Below are 17,455 nucleotides of genomic sequence, written 5' to 3' on the forward strand. Positions count from 1 at the left end.
ATGAGACATGCAAATTGCTTTCCAGTCATCTTGGGTGCCCAATGAGAGTGAAGTAATCATTTTGCAAAGCTGTGCCAACTCTTCTGGGCCTTTCGGGCCCCATTTAGGCTGGGTCTGTGTGACCGGGAAAATGTTCGGGGAGAAAACAAAGAAGTAATTAGGATGGGTGTGCAGGCAGACCGCACCCACTGGCCCATTTTCGTTTTTAGGTATTGTACACCTATCTTTATCTATCTACCATCCATGGTTGATTATTTTTTGTAGGGGGTGTTTTATAATATTACTAATAATACTAGCTAATATCTATTGAGTGCTTACCATGTGCCAAACAATGAGTTGTGCTCCTCAAGTGCATTTTGTCATTCCATCCTCCCAACTGCATTATTAGCTAGATGACCCTCATCCCCACCTTACAGATGAGAAAACCGAGTCTCAAAGAAATTGCTGGTCTCAGATCATATAACCAGGAAAGCATGTGATAGTCCCTGGGTTCAAACTGAGGTTTGTTTGTTTCTAAGGATCTTTGGCTATCAGTGGGAGAGCCTGATCTTTTACCTCCCTGTTGAAACCAAAAGATTTGGAACAAATAGTAGTGTATAGTTTGGAGAAAAAAAAAATGCCTCTAGACTCAGCCTTTGTGGGGTGTGGGAAAGAGTGGGAGGGTGAGAGAAAGAGAGAAAGGTTACTTCGAAAAGCCTAGTGAGTTAGACAGCTATAAAGTGAATTTTAAAATCTCTTTCCATCCATCCATAGGATCAGGCTGAATGCGCTTTACAGTCATGGGCCATTAGAGCAGAGGTGTCTCAGGGATTACCTAGCTGGAGCTTCTTACTTTACACTTGAGGAAACTAAGGAACAGAGAACTGTAACTCGTTCAAGGTTATCATAATCACAAACATTTGGGTTATTGTCCTGGAGCTTCGCTTCTTCTTACTATCAGTATTTGTTATTATTGTTAACACATTTTGAGATACATTCGGGCCAATCACTGATACAAAATAAGATATTTTGCCATGATGTATTTTTGTTTTAATGTATAAATCTCTACTTAGTGTCTTAGCAGATGGAAGGTCTAGAACACTTACAACTAAGAGCAAATGGAGACAGTATGATTGTTCTCCGGAATCATCAAAATTGGCCTGTTCCAAACGCCAAAATGTTATCGTGCCATTGTCCAAAGGATGGCTGTTTCCTCGGGTATAAGTCTGATGCCCTGAGTCGATGGGCGTGTGTGTGTCTCAGAAGGAATTCTCCTGTGGTCAGTCGATGTGCTGGCAGGGACCTTGTGTTAACAGAGCAGAAACGAGAAAGGCATTTGGGCCCAGGGTGCAGAGCTGACCAAGCTCTAGACCGATAGTGTTAAAACCCTGCAATACATCTTCAGGATTAAGTTGCCTGATGCCAGCCTCCCAACCAGAAAATAGCCAGTGGTTCAAAGGTGTCTTACAATATTATCATTTTTAGGAGGAGGAGGAATGATATGAAGTAATAAAGGGCCATCCTAGAAATTCCTTTTAGTTATTAGGGAGGGATTCTTTGATATATTTTAAGTTAAACCTGTGTCTCCCCAGGGACCATAAACATTCCCATGATGATATTTCTTTTTCTTTTTTTTTTTAAAGTTTTTTTTTTTAAGATTTTATTTATTTATTTGACAGACAGAGATCACAAGTAGGCAGGGAGGCAGGCAGAGAGAGAGGAGGAAGCAGGATCCCCGCTGAGCAGAGACCCTGATGTGGGGCTCGATCCCAGGACACTGAGATCATGACCTGAACAGAAGGCAGAGGCTTAACCCACTGAGCCACCCAGGTGCCCCATAACCTGTGATGATATTTCTGTGAAGACTAAAGTCACAGGAGCTTGATTCATTCTTTCTTTCTCACTCAGATTTACTGGATATCGTGCCATGTGCCAAAGAGATAAACATGAAAAAAAAAGGGGGCAAAAAAAAAAAAAGGGCAGTTTCCTGCCCTCAAGGAACTTGCAGTCTTGGGAGGAGACCTAATGAAGAGTATACAAGTAAACACACGATTACAGTGAAGTCCTGTTAAGACAACTCTCAGGTCAAATTACCGGCGCTTCATGCCCACTCCGTGTTTCACCAGTTATGTGATACTGAGTGACTGACCTAATTTATCAAAGTCTTGTGTCATCAAATGTGACATAGGGATAACAGTATTATCTTTCATGAAAAGTCGTCATTGGGTTAAATGAGACAATATCTATAAATGCTCAGTAGAGTATATGATATAAATATTCCAAAATAATAGCTGTAATAACAATGTATTCTCCTATTGCAAATGCTTTAGCAGAAATATGAACAAAGGAAGGGCACCTAACTGAGAAGGGTTGGCGGGGAGGATGGAGAAAAACTCTACAGAAAAGAAGCATAAAGATGAGTATGAATCAGTAGACAGACCGTGTCCAGGATGGTTGGAACTGGGGTAAGAAGTGGCTGGGCTCTCCTTTTGGGGCCTGATGAGGCAAGTCCAAAGGCTTAGAGACACGGAAAACGTCAGTTACTCAAAGCAAGGCTTATACTTCCTTCCAGCTGGACCAGATTATCAGGAAGGGCAAAGGGTAACACATAGCAGGAGAGGTACGAGGCAAGTCATAAAGGGCCTTACTTTGCTCTGAAGGCCTTCCAGGTCACTGAAGAATCTTAATCAGCAGAGTGACATCGCAGAAGGTTGGAAGGGTCACTCCAAAATGTAGACCCAAATGGCTCAGAAGAGAGCAGATCAGAGAAGGGATGCTAGGTAAGAGTCTGTTGTAGGAATTCAAGTGAGAAATGATAAGGCCCTCAATCGAGGCAGTAACAATGGTTGCAAAGAGAGGTGACGAGATTTGAGACGTTCTTAAGAAGAAAGGGGTGGGACTTGGCAATTACTTGGATGTGAAGAGCAAAGGCAAGAAGCAGTTCAGGAAGTCACTCAGGTTTCTGGATGGAGGGACTGGATAGATGAAAAGGCAGGGAGAGTATGGAAGATGGTGCGTTGTTTGAGACATGCTGAGTTCGGGGTTTTTTATAGGGTTTTCAGGGAGAGATGCATTTCTGGCACTCAGAAGAAATATAGGATATTAAAGTCATGGCGAGGAGCCAAGAAATTATTTATGTGTTGAAAACATTTGATTTAAAACCATCTACTGAATCCATTTTTGTTGTTTTGGTTGTTAAAGATGAGAACACGAAAGACAGAATATATGGTTCTTCTAGAAGACCAGCTTTCAACTTTATTAAAATAAATGACCCGCTCTGATGAATAGAATAATGATTTCTAAGGTATCTTACAATTCTAACACTATGATTCTATTGTTCCAAACCACAGTCGTGAATCCAGAATTGCCTTTTGATGATGAGTAATCTTGCGGCCTTAAATCATCTTTTGTGGCCTCGTGAAATGAATAGATAGATAGATAGATAGATAGATAGATTTTTTTTTTAAATAAAGCCCCCACATCACACATTTTTTGAATTTTTTAAAAACAAACGCCATACAGCCCCAAACATGCATTGAGGATGCTTATGAAAAGGAAAAACCAAGTAAAGACACTATCTACATTTACCTACTCTGATCCCAGTTGGCGGCAAAGAGCAGAAGAATCTTCCTGCCATAGTGATCACGGTTTTCCAGCACTCCAGGGAACCCATCGATGAGAGCCCTCTTAATGCCAGGGTCATCAGCCTTGAAGTTTTTGAACATGTCCAGGTTGAGCTGACGGTATTGAAAGTACTGGGCCAGGAGTCTGAAGGCATCTGCTTGGTGAAACTTCCTGGCTCGGAGAAATCTCAGGATGAAGGCATCATCTGTACGTAAAAACCCAATGTCAGGCCTGGTGATGATCATGTCCCTGACTTGCTGGATATCCTGATGTAAGACATCTGGGTTCTCATTCAGTTCCAGGCGAGCTTTCTCTATAGTCTCTGGACTGAGTCCGGCCTGTAAGTGGGTCATCTTGGCCGAATCTCCTTTCCACGTGCTTAATTTCTGATATTTTGGAAGAATGGAGACTGGTCCCATTCACCTGATGGTCTGCCGAAATCGGGGCCCATTCAACAGTTTCGTTACTACCAAGTTGCCACCAAAGCAGACAAATAGATGGTCTTCTTTCTGTTTTTGGAGAGCAGTAGGACATTCAGGTCTTATGTGGCGGGGGCCATCCAAAAAAGAAGCAACTCTGAGACCATTCCTTACTGCAAAACAAATGCACACAAGAGAGATGAAACAGTGACGATACAACGTCTAGGCAAATTAATTGCAGCTGAGATAGAAAATCAGTATTGTGCTGGGATTTGACTAGACAAGGTCTCCAAAGAATGAAGGGTAAATGGTATAATTGGGGGTCCCGGGTGGCTCAGTCTTTGGGCATCTGCCTTAGGGTCAGGTCACGATCCCAGAGTCCTGGGATCAGCCCCACATGGGGCTCCCTGCTCAGCGGGAGGTCTGCTGCTTCCTCTTCCACTTCCCCTGCTTGTATTCCCTCTCTTGCTGTCTCTCTCTCTCTCTCTCTCTGTCAAATAAATAAATACAATCTTTTTAAAAAATAAAAAATAAATAAAATCGTGTAATTGGCAGAATTTTATCCTTCACATCCTGAATGCATCATACGTGAATTTTTGAAAGATGTTTGGGAACTTCTTAGTTACACTGACTGGTTAACACAATAGCATACGGTCAGATTAGTTAATAGATGGCTCTTCCATTAATTACTCTCAGAAACGGTACGAAGAGAGAAAGATCCCCCCTCTGCGGCAGCCTGTTTTATGGGGCTATTCACAGTCCTAGAAATTATGGCTGCTGTACAATTTATTGCTCCCCATTAGCCTCTTCTCTCAATCGGAAGTACTTTTCACAGACATGTGCCCCCCCCACCTCTTTAAAAGGCAGTCGTTTGCATCCCAACAATAAAAAAGGGACTGTTAAAGGTCACTCTAACCTAACCCCACAGGTACCTAATTACTCAAAACTGAACTAACAATGGCCTGGGGGGAAGGGGGAGGGTGGCCGCCTTTGGCTGGAAACCTGAGCTTCCAGAATCAGATTCAGCGGCCGCGAGAAAGGAGGCTCACGTGTGGACATTGTTGTTGGCCATTGTTACTCTTCCGCAGGAAAGGCAAAGGGACTTGAAACCCAGGATGCCTCCCTGCTCCCATTTTTTACGATTTTTCTTGTTGTTCTGAGCTATCCTTTTACTTATGATAATGACTGAATCTCCTCAGATACATCTCTTTTGACTTCTACACCTCCTTTTACAGAGGAACACCCCTATTATTTGCATCTTTCTCATTTTAAATATAAATGCCCTCAGACATCTGTTTGTTGTAACCCAGAAGTTGCAAAAATCGGAAGACATATAAGGTGTAAATGAACTTGAAGGCATGTGTTTTTTTCCCCAGGTCTACAGTATTTGCAACAAGAGGCAGAATATTTATACCCAAACTAATTATTATTGGTGCTTTTTTATCATACAAAATAATTTAAAAGACAAAACTGATTCTTCTGCCTAATTTAGGACAATCAACTCACACGTTTCTGCTTTATACTGTGATATGGAGGAGCTGAAGAACAGTTCAGGTAACTGGTATTCATCTTCAAGATAATGAAATAAGACAAATTTTACAGATAAAATGTTGGCTTTGTAAAATAACTTGTAAGAAAACAGCATTTAGTTCTGTAACATGTGAAAATGAGAAATAAAACAAAGTCTTCATTTTCACTAATTTTAAGGACTTAGAATGGTAAATGGAAAATAATGCTACGAACTATTCCCAGGATTGGAAGAAACTTCTGAATCCTTCTAGCTCGATGTTCATCTGATGTTAAATGTCCCTATGTAGTAGCCTTACCAAACCCCTTCAGAAAGTTTCTGTGTTTGATGTCTCCTCTTCTAATTCATCCCCACACCGACAGCAACGTCTTCACGGCTCCCACCAACCACTTGAGCAGAATGATCATATAATTTACCATCCAAATTTAAACACGAGGGGGCACTTACAATAATAATAATGCTAGAACAATAGCCACAAACTGGGACAAATCTCAGCAAACCCAGACAGATGGTCACCCTACTAGAGAATGATCTTTTTGTTCCTACATCCAATAGACAAATTTCAGTCCTCTTTATGAGTGAATTCTATCAGGATTTGATACTGATGACTTCATCCTTCTTAAAACTCTCTCCACCATTCTCCCATTCTTTTTTCTCTGACCCCAGACATCCTGATTCTTCTCTTAGCCTTGCCGACCCTTGTTCTGTCTTCTCTTTCTGTGAACACTTCAGTATAGTGCTTCCAGGATCCTGCCCCGTGGTTTGACCACCTACATGTAATATGACTTCTCTGTATGGCTCTCTCCTGGTTTCCAGGCTACACATTCAACCACCTTCTCAACAACCCCACAGAGATGTCCTCTAGACACCACAAATTCCATGTGCTTAATCCTGAACAAATCCTCCTTCCTCATCCTGAGTTCACTCCTCCACCTCCATCTCTTAGTGACTGACATCTTCTGTGCCATTTCCCATTCTAGAAACCTGGGAGTCTACTATTATTTGACTCTCTCCCTTCCACCCACTTCCAGACAATTAGTTCCATAATATTTCTTAAATCTGCCTGTTTTTTTCCATCCATTTTTCCTGTCTTTTTCTGGGTCATATCAGTCTTCGTCTGTTTAGCCCTGTAACATCCTCTCTGGTCCCTGCTGCCAACCTTGCCCTTCTCCCCCCGCATTCTCTGGATTCTACTTGAAATCTGCTCATGTCATTCCTTGATGGACATTGACCAATACCTGCCAGTTGTCCCAGAATGAAGTATAAAACCATGTAATAAGGTTTCCAAGACTCCTCATCATTTTGTCCTTATCTCTTTCCAGATTCACCAGCCATACCCAGCCACGTGAAGTTTCTCCTCACTTCTGTGGGCCTTGACAAAGCATGACCTCTGATGAATTCTTCTTCACCCTTCAGGATGCATCTGGACACCATTTTCTCTAGGAAACCCTCCCTGACCTCCCAGGTCACTGGCAGTCCCACAGCCCCAACCACATCATGTCATTGCCATGTCCCTCTCTCCCTCTTTACTCTAAAGTCCTTGCTGAGAATTGATGGATCTCACTCACCTGTGCCTCCCCAAGACAGTGCCTGACACAAAGAGTGTCAGCCCATGAGCGGAGCAACTTGGCTATGTTCACTGTCTATCCTCAATGCCTACAACAGTGTCTACCACACAGGTGCCTAATAAGTACAGAGAGAATAAATGAATAAAGAAAGTAACCAAAACATTATTTCAACGAGTGAGTGGTTTCCCCTGCTGTTGGGTGCCTCTGAACCATTTTCCTTAAATGATGGTGTTGCAGCTGACTTTTAATTGCCCAGGAGAATTCAGCCTAGGCACACTGTACTTCAGATCATTGCCTCCCTGAAGCAGGCTGGGTGATGTTCACAGTTCCTAGCCACGGCACAGGATGCTCAGAGCACCAGTCATAGCAACAGCTTGTCCCCTTCAGAAGATTTAAAGTTACACACCTTACAGTTCAGGGAACTCCATAATGTTTCTGAAATAAATTACCACGGGTTCAAGGGGAGAGCTGAGATTGCATTTTTCATGACCACCTCCACACATAGCTATGCTTCCAATCTATAATATAGAAATAAATTTGCTTCAGTTTTACATCTTTATTCTATCCTCGGCGTACGGTAGAAGCTTCTGGGGAGAACACCCAAGCCAGGATCACTTGAGATAAAATAGATATTTTCCATTAAAGGCAACTGCTGCGCTTCAGAAGTCTGAATCATCTGCTATTTAAATAACAACTTTAATTGTTAATATTTGTGGCTAAAAATGCTGTGCCATTTAAGAGTGTTCTCCAGGATGTGGTGTTCTTACTTGACTGCCATCCTTTGTTCATGGGAAGGATTTGGTTCTCACTCAACTTTTTGGAATTGGTCAACTAAGTATGAAAAGATACGCTGGACTTGGTATCACATGAAGAAGTAGGAGTGGTTTTCTGTCCAGTGGAATGAATAATAATAATAGCTTTAATTTATCATATTTATAAGTATAGTTACAATGTTCCAGGCACTTACATATTCTCTATTAATATATTACATTATTTGATCTTTAGAACAACTGTATTAAATGAGTGTAGTATTGTCCCCATTTTTCAGATGAGGAGACTGAGGCATAAAATGGTTAAATGAGTTTCCCAGGGTTGCATAACTGCTAACCAGAAAAATTGGATTCAAGACCAAGTAATCTTTCTCCGGTCCCATGCTCTTTCCTACTGTGCTTTTCTGCCCCTTAGGTGCAGCAAAGGGGCTCTAGTATTTACCACGTAAGAGCTATGTGACCTTCAGCAAGTCATCTTTCCTCTCAGAAACTTACTGTCCTTTACCAAAATTCCTTCAAGATTTACCATTCCATAAACCTAAACATGCTGCAGGAGTTCACAGATATTCTTAGGTACCGTAATACCATACCATACAGATGTCCAGTCTTGTCTCTGTTTCTTCCTCAGAAGAGGATTGAAACTATTTAAAAATCTAGCTGTCTATGCCTTTTCCAGCTGTTAGAAATGTTCACTTTCCCTTGCATATCTTCCTTTGGCTAAAATGCCGATCAAAGATCCTGCCATTCTCTTTGAAGGATTGATACTTTGCCATGCCTAGCAGAGTGCCAAGCATGATTTGGGCACCGAAATGTGCTTGATAATCAAAAAAAGCACGTTAGGCAGATTCATGTGAGCCTCAGAAATCATCTTTCCCATTGCTGTTTGGGTACAAGTGATTCGTTATTTAGACATTGTTACATAAACATGGAGAGTAACTTATCACACCCTCTAGGGCACCCAAGGCAGAAGCTAACTTCTACTTTAAATGCATGCTTTTCCTAATGAACTAGAAATTTAAGTAGTAGTACTATTTTGTATGAGAGAGAGGAAAGAAGAGTCTTCATATCATGATATTTAAAATCATGGTATCTACAGATTTATGATTCCCAGTTCATCTCAAGTTTCCATTAGAAGAAATTTTTTTTAAAAAATTTATTTATTTATTTGACAGAGAGAGCAATAGGGCACAAGCAGGGAGAGCAAGAGAGGGAGAAGGAGAAGCACGCTCCCCACCAAGCAGAGAGCCCAATGGGGGTCTAAATCCCAGGATCCTGGGATCATGACCTGAGCCGAAGGCAGATATTTAACCATCTGAGCTCCCCAGGTGCCCCTAGAAGAAATCTATTTGTATATTTCCTTATAGAAAATTCAGTTATGGGGCTCCAAGGTGGCTCCGTCAGTTAAGCATCTGAGTCTTTATTTCGGCTCAAGCCATGATCTCAGCGTTGTGAGATCAAGCCTCATATCAGGCTTCATACTCAGTGGGGAGTCTGCTTGAGATTCTTTCCCTTTGCCCCTCCCCCACCCCACTCCTGCAGGCTCATTCTCTCTGTCATACAAATAAATAAATCTGAAAAAAAATTCAGTCTTAAAAAGGTGAATTTGTACACACACATACACACACACCTATAAAACATACATCGTAGTATTTATGAACTAAGGAATCTATGCAGAAAAATCATTTTAGAAAGTACAATAATCCAAATGAAATTGACTTCGGTTATTTTATAATCTGTTACTTGCATTTATTTCATTATCTTCAAAAACTCACATTAAATATAGTGGGAAACAATCAGACTAATAATAACCGCACCTCGTCTACAGAATATGTAGGTGAGTATGTATTACTTCAAAGCCTTTTACACCAATTATCTTTCCTCATTGTTACATGATCCTGCAATAGGTAGGAAGAAGGAGGATTTCCTGGGAGATACTGAGGATCATGTGAAATGATGTAGGTAAAAGTGTTTTGGAAATAAAACTCCATCTTACACTTACTGTGATCTTGTTGATCATAGTTTTCTTGTTTCCAGGTTAAAAGAGATGGAGTCTTAGAACAACAAAGCACTTGTCTTAAAGTCAGAAATAAACTAATGTTAAAAATTGGGGGAAAAAATAAATATTCACTGAGTGTTTATTATGTACCTAAAGCTTTGTTGTTCTACAATCTAATCTCCACACCCACCTTTAAAGTTGGGTATTTATTAGATGAAAGGATAAATCTGAGATTTAGATAGATTAATTATAGCTAGAAGAATGAAGATTGACACCACAGCCTCCCTGATCTAAGGCCCATGTTCTGTCAATGACCTCGTCCGGCTTCTCAGCTTAGGTCCTTTCTCTACACCACTCTGGATGCCTGTGCCCTCCCAATGACTCATTCACACAACAGGCACACACCCACACTCCACCAGTCCTAAGGGAGATCATTTAAAGCATGTTGTAAAGTTGGCCAGATTTGGGGAGGAAAGAGTATATTGTTGTCATGACCAGAAAGATGAAATCTATAAAGCCTAGATATTGTTTGAAATATAAGAACATCAGTAAATAATGGAAATGTCTCAAATATGTATTGCTTTGAGATGTTCCTAGTAACACAGAAGAAACATTTTAAGTACACATAAATTTAAATTAATATAGTAGAAAATGAGAAATTATAGCCGTATTTGTTTTATAAGAAAAATAATGAAAGATCAATCTGAAGGATAAAACTTTCCACATGAAAGTCTAATCAACTACCTCCTCCATTAAGGTGTGAAAGTTATGTCTACAAATTTTAAAGGTATATTGAATTAGGTCAACCCTGATGGCTCTTCAACTTTCCAAAATGTCACTTCAAAATTTTTAACTGAATATTTTTTCCCCTAGGAATGCTGAAAGGAATTTTTATACTGAATGAAATAAAAATAGATGTTGCTGATACATCTAGACCAAAATTGAAAATCACAACGAGCAAAAATCTTTTTTTTTTTTTAAGTACAACTGTATTTGAAATCTTTCCTGAAAGATGATATGCTCCCTTACAGCTGGTGATACATAACATTTAATCCTCAGATTAAATGGTGCTAACCAGAAGAGGTTGTTTTGTTTGGTTTTGTTTTATTTTTTTGTTTTTTCCAAATAATGAATTTGAAATTGACCATGAGGGCTTGTAGGATTTCTCTGCATAAGTACTGGCAAAGGACTCGAAATCCTGTGAGTAACAGATTGGTTCCCAGTCCATCAGCATTCTATCAAACATTATTCAACTTGCAGATGCAAACTAGCTATGCCGAGGGCAGGGAGAGAATTCCAGAAGGATAAAGGAGAGGCCTTTAATCATCTGAAAGTGTAATGTGACCAGAATTTAGCCTCTGGCACACCTTCAAATGTCCATCACCTTTAACTCAGTCCTAGCCCAGGGCTTACCCTTGCCATATAAATATTCATTGTGTTGATTCCCTTGGCTGTCTTTAAAATAGCAGCTAAGCACTGTCATCTGCTCCCATTTGCTCTTGCTCTTAAGAAAGATTAAAAGTAAATTGGAAGGAGTTTAATCAGAGTAGAGACACTATGAACTTCTACCCAAAATAAAGGCCAGATCAGAATTAGAATCGTCTGGAACTCTGACGATGGACTTTTTGACAGAGGATTGTGTCCTGTGTTCTAGAACACCTACACAACTTTTATTCTTTTAGCTTGCTTTGGGGCAAACAATACAAGTTGAAGGAAAAGACAACTGGCAAGGAAGGCATGGGATTTTTCTGCCTCCTCATGGTAGGAAAGTACTTAGTTGAAGTAGTGTTTACCTTATAACTCACTGTATTCTAAATAAAGACAATCTACAGGGAAAAATTTATTGAGACATAGAAAATTAGACTAAAATGCTTTTCTATGCTATTAAACTATCCCCATAAGTAGTCATTGGCAGTCAATGCCCCAATTTAAAATTTAATTTCAGTTGTGCTTCTTAGGAGTATCAGCGGGAGGGGAAGGAAAAAACAAACAAACATGCGACTCTTTTGTCATCCAGGGAAGAGGGTATTTCTCTAAGAATAGACTCTTTAGAGGAAGAGGATCTGGAGAGATGTGAGAAAGGCAGGGCTCAGCCAAAGATGGCCACTGAATCCACTTGCCCTCTTTCCCTCTCAGTGTTTTCGCCAGCATGCTGAAGGGACCGGGCCCCTTCTTCCAGATGTGCTTGGGCAGATGACGTCAATGCAGGGATCAGTTAAGAAAACTGCCAGGTGAAGGTGGAACCCAACAAGGTGCGCCTGGCTGAGGTGGGAAGAAAGGGGTTATTGGTATCCCTTTCTATTCAACTGCAGCTGTGATGGCTCAACTAGATTGCCTAGAGTGGTCTTGGTTTTGCTTTGCTTTAGTATGAGTGCCGTTTTTTACTACTCAGACATTAAGGTGGGACTGCTCAGAAAGAAAGAAACTGTTGTCTTTGTTTCTCAAAGTGGGTTCCGTGGCTCAGTAGCATCAGCAGTACCCAGGCAGTTTGTGTGTGCACTGTTTGGGAAGCCCTGCTCCAGAGGATTTGTAGTGATTCCAAAGGGTTGAGAAGGTAGGTTCATTATCTCTGAAGTCAGCTCACACTGTCTGTGGACAGCAGCGTGACTCTGCCCAATGGGAGAGTACAAACAATGGGTGCTCACTCCATTTGGATACCAGCACTCATAAAAGCTCATTAGTTCACTACATTAATTGCACACATGCTTGTGTGCTCTATATGTCAACAAAAAGCAATCAAGAAAGGAAGGGGGGGAGAGGAAGCAAGAGATGCTAAGGGCAAGAGAGGGAGAAAGAGAAGGGGGACAAGGAAAAAGAGGAGAATCTCACATGTTTTGTTTATTTTGCTTTATTTGGCCACATACCCGACTAGAGTTCTCTTACTTCTAAAACCTGTAATGTGAGCTCCTCTGCCATTTCCAAGCCCACAATTTCCCTTCATCCCAAACTACAGAAGAATGAGCACTGAATACACTATGTGCTTGGCACATATAAAGGTATTGAACTTTATGTAAAACATTTGAGCAGTCACTGAAGCTGAATTGACATGATGTTATTTATTTTAAGGAGAAGAAATGGGGGAAGGTGTTTTGCATAGTATCTATGAATTAGAGATGTGGCTAAAAGGGTCCAGAAGACAAGAACAATCATCTCAAACACATATAGGGAAAATTCTGCTGGCTCAGAAGTCAGGAAGAAGAAATGCTTATAGAAAATGAGTCTCCTACCAGAAAACTTTCTCTGATACTCCTTGTCATGTGATAACATGTTCATGAAAGGGGAGAGGATTGCGTTACCTGGTCAGAGAAGATATGATAAAGGGCTGTGAGGGGCAGTAGAGGTAGTGAAGAATAATGAACTTATTAACTGAATAAATGAAAGTCTTTTTGGGGGTGGAGGGAGGAGTGACTAGTTAATTTCCACATCCTTGAAAAGTCAAACCAAAGAAAGCTAACTTCTCTTAAACTGACATAAACTTGGATAGAAAGTAAACACGGCTCTCTCTGGAGATATATAACACTTGGGATCGATGTTAGAGGGTTGCAGACTTGAAGAAATTCACATTGTGGGTTTTCTCTTGAAACAAATCTATTCCAGTAAATCTGGATAAAATGAACAGTAATCAAAATAATTAAAATTTGGAGAAGGGCATAATGTAGGGAATGACCTCTCTTGGCAATGTTGAGGGGTATTTCTAGACAGATGACACACAACCAAACCTCATATTTTGTATACTCCTTTTGCTCTGTTACCTTCTGTCTCGATCACCATGTAACAGGAAAGAAGAAAAAATCCAACTCTGAATCCTTTTACTAAATATGGCTCTGCTTTGAGGAAGTGTATAAAGTCATGAATGGACATCACACACAGGGTTAATAAGGTGTCCTTTTGTAAAGCTTGCAAAAGAGAGCAAACACCACTAATTCTCAAGAGTTCCTGATTCCCCCTTTTGGGAGATAAAAGTTTAGCAAGCTTTACACTCCATGATTCTAAAAGGATCATGCCTCTCTGTGAACATGTCTTCAAAAGCGTGTAATACCACTCTGATGGAAAACACATTTTCTGTTCATTTTTAAACCCATTATTAAAAGGAGAAAGTTATGTTACTGAAAATATTTAAAAAGTAAGATGGCCCTTAATAGAGAAAAGAATAAAAGAAGAAGCCAAGATAGTAGCACTGTATAAAAATTAATAAGCCCAGCACAGTATTTCATCAGAGAAAGGCAGCACTTTTGAGCCAGAGTCTGTAAATCTCACCAAAGCAGTATTGTTTTGAGATTTCCCCAACCTCAGGAAATTGTATTCAGCACAGGAAGACAGAAGAAGCACTGGAGACACTGGATTCTTGGTCTGAGTTTCTGGTTTGAAGCAGCCAGAGCTGGCAACATGTACACTTTAAAAAATTATCTGGGTTGAACCGTTGTTTGTAAACAGCTATTAAGAATCTTGTTTTGGGGGCTCCTGGGCTGCTCAGTAGGTTAAGCCTCTGCCTTCAGCTCAGGTCAAGATCTCAGTGTCCTGGGATCGAGCCCCACACCACACCAGGCTCTCTGCTCAGCAGGGAGCCTGCCTCCCCCTCTCTCTCTTCCTGCCTCTCTGCCTACTTGTGATCTCTCTCTCTCTGTCAAATAAATAAAATCTTAAAAAAAAAAAAAGAATCTTGTTTCTTTGGGACTTGAGGGGTCCTGTTTATGGTGGACATCACCAGTCTAAGGATGGTACATAAATGAACAAATTTTCTTCTTCTCTAAAATCCATTTCACCAGATACTTTCACTAGTCTTCTTAGTTTGAGTTCAAAAGTGAATGAATTTTAGAGACAAATTGAATTATGTCAATGTTTTTGTAATTAATGGCAGTAAGTAACTTTTGAGAACATGCAACTATCCCTCATTCCAGAAGAGTATTTAGTGTGACTTTTCCCTCAAAACTTCTTTAAGAAGCTACCTATTTGTGACTATTTTTTATTTTTGAAAAATTAGTGAGCCAGTTTAGACCAAACTTGCTTTAGTGACTCTTTTTCTTTTTAAGAAAGGAGGATAAATGTACAAGAGTGATTTTTAAATGAGGATTTTCTATGCTCTGATTTAAACTTTATTGTGACATGTGACCTAACACCATCCTCATATAACAAAATCCATCTCATTTTTAATTAAGATGTTAATTTTGTGAAAAGTGATTTGCAAAAAAATACCCCCCAAAACAAAAAACAAAACAAAAACAAAATCATCCACCCAATACTTTGCTGTTCAGTAATAATTGATTAAATGGGTACTCGCTAAAAGATTTTTATTTATTTATCAGGCTCAGATACTTATTTTCTGCTGTTTGTTAGCCCTTATAAAACAGATGATCCTGGATAAATTAAAGAGGTGCTATGACTTGGATTTGGACCTTCAAGATATTTGAAAGATGTTCCAACTTCCCTTCAGCGAAGATAGAAAATGATGGCACTTTAAAAGCAGAGCCTGACAGAACACAGTTACATAAAATGCCTTTTCAATTTTTGCACTCTATTACCCTTTACCATTATGGGAAAATGGTGTTTTTGCTTGATTACTGAGAAAGCACACAAAAATCTCGCCTTCCAAATCCGAGTCAGTCCTTGACTCGTGATGAACAAAGACAGGCCATCTGCTCTGAATATCATTACTACTTTGGCCTTTTGGGCAAGGGATCTATCTTCTCTGCTTCAAAGAGAGGTTTAAGATTGGAAAATTGAAATAAGTAGACAGGAGGAGACATTTGAAGAAATAGCACTTTCCAGTGAGAGCCACATTTGTTAGGTTATCATCACCAACGTTTTAATTTTTACTCTGGTCACAGAGTTAATCTTTGCGGGTTCTCATTTTACAAAACAATTCAGTAAAAAACTTAATTCCAGAGTTTCTGTAATAAACGCTTAGGAAGGAAAATTGGCGTGTGCGTGAATATGAGTCATCAGTCACCCCCACCCTGCTTCCTGGTGATTCTCCATTGGAAAACCAGAAACATGGATTGAGCTTACATATCTGTTTTACCGGAATAACACTATACCCCAGGCCATGTTAATTTCCTGAACTAAACAGCCCCTAATCTGCTGAAAGGCAGCTGGCTAACTGCTGGTGTCTGGCAAGTGCCCCATCTGTCCCCCTGCCCTGGGTCTCTATCCTGGCTTCACTTTCCCTTTCTCTCAAGCAGGCTTCTCTTTGTTTTCAAGGGTGTCGTCCACCTGAACTTTCCTTCCTGTGCCTGAAAACTTGGGTTCTTTTGCTCAACCCTTCGGACCTCGGGCTTTGTCTAAGTGACAAGACACAGTTGTGTTGACTGTAGTTACGGCGCTTGTGATGGTGGAGATCATGACGGTGATGGTGGAGAGATGGGGGTGCTGATGGTGTAAGGGAGCGCAGATTGAGCGGGCGCCGGGAGGAGGAGGATGGACCGCGAAGGCGTGGAAAGTGGGGTGCGGGAGGGATGGAGTGCGGAGGGATTGCAGATGGGAGCTGTCCACGCACCGAAGTGCTGAAACGCCGCAGCCATGGCATCGCAAGAGCTGGGGGGAAAGGCGGGGAGGCGCTGCAAATACAGAAGGAAGAAAAAAGGCAACAAATACCTTCACACAGCCGCTCAGCCTTGCTTTAGGAATGTGTTTCTGCAGGTGTCCTCGCTGCTGAGCTGAGTGGGTGAGATCCCCTATTCTGGCAGGTTCGGGCTCAGATTTCTCTAGAAAGCTGTGAATGAGAGCCCCGGCTCCACGGGGCTGTGATTTTGGTAGGAGGCGTGTGCGCCGGAGACTCTGTCCTTCTATACCAAGCCTGGCTTTCCCCTGGGTCCTAAGTGCCTCCGCACCGCTGTTCTTCCTCGGTCCATCAAGACAATACCAAGAATTGTAATTTTGTAACCTCTGGGACAAAAAGTACAGGAACTATCACTTCCCACCCCCACCAACTACCACCAATCTTAAAAAGAGAACCTTTTAAAGAGATAATGCAACCTCTGAAACAGATCCGGGTGTGTGTATGTGTGTGTGTGTGTGTGTAAATTTAACCAGTGAGAAAAAAAGTATCACAGACCTATGGAGGAAAGCACGGATTATTTTATTAACAAATGGTAGTGAGAAAATGAACAATTTGGAAAGGGCTTAAATTAAGCCTCATTACCCCAAAATTGACTACACAGAGATTAAAGAGCTAAATTAAAAAGTAAATTATTTTTAAAAATAAACTAGAAAAACGAAAGAAATGTTTTACTGATAGAGAAGCTTTTTTGAGCACAAGAGGAATAGAAACAATTATACCCCTAAAAAAGATCAATAAGATCAGATGCATAAAAATACTTTCAAATGCAAAAATATCCTGAAAGGGTAAATACAAATGACCATTTGGAAAAATTGCAAGAAATATGTTTCATATGGAAAATACCTCATATTAAAAAAAAAACCCTCTAATGGCTTAAGAGGAAATGAAATAAAAAGCAAATGACAAAGAATTCACTAAGGAAAGGTGAATGCATAATGAACATATTTTTAAAAACCAACTTCACCAATAAACAATGAACAGTACAATTTAAGATTAGCACCAAGGTGCAGTTTGA

General features: G+C 40.5%; 1 protein-coding gene across 1 annotated transcript in view; it reads right to left on the minus strand.

The window, feature by feature from the left end:
* Positions 1–16,656, minus strand: part of CLVS1 (clavesin 1) — a 178,923-nt gene extending 162,267 nt beyond the window's left edge. Inside the window, exons 1-2 of the mRNA XM_004778356.3 lie at positions 16,476–16,656; positions 3,568–4,195 (exon numbers count right to left, since the gene is read on the minus strand). Of these exons, the coding sequence (XP_004778413.1) occupies positions 3,568–4,022 (455 nt within the window). The 5' untranslated portion in view covers positions 4,023–4,195; positions 16,476–16,656. The remainder of the gene's footprint in view (positions 1–3,567; positions 4,196–16,475) is intronic.
* Positions 16,657–17,455: the final 799 nt, after the last annotated feature.

The sequence above is a fragment of the Mustela putorius genome, unplaced genomic scaffold (genome assembly GCF_011764305.1).
Source record: "Mustela putorius furo isolate JIRA1106 unplaced genomic scaffold, ASM1176430v1.1 tig00000151_pilon_pilon_pilon, whole genome shotgun sequence".
Classification (NCBI taxonomy): domain Eukaryota; kingdom Metazoa; phylum Chordata; class Mammalia; order Carnivora; family Mustelidae; genus Mustela; species Mustela putorius.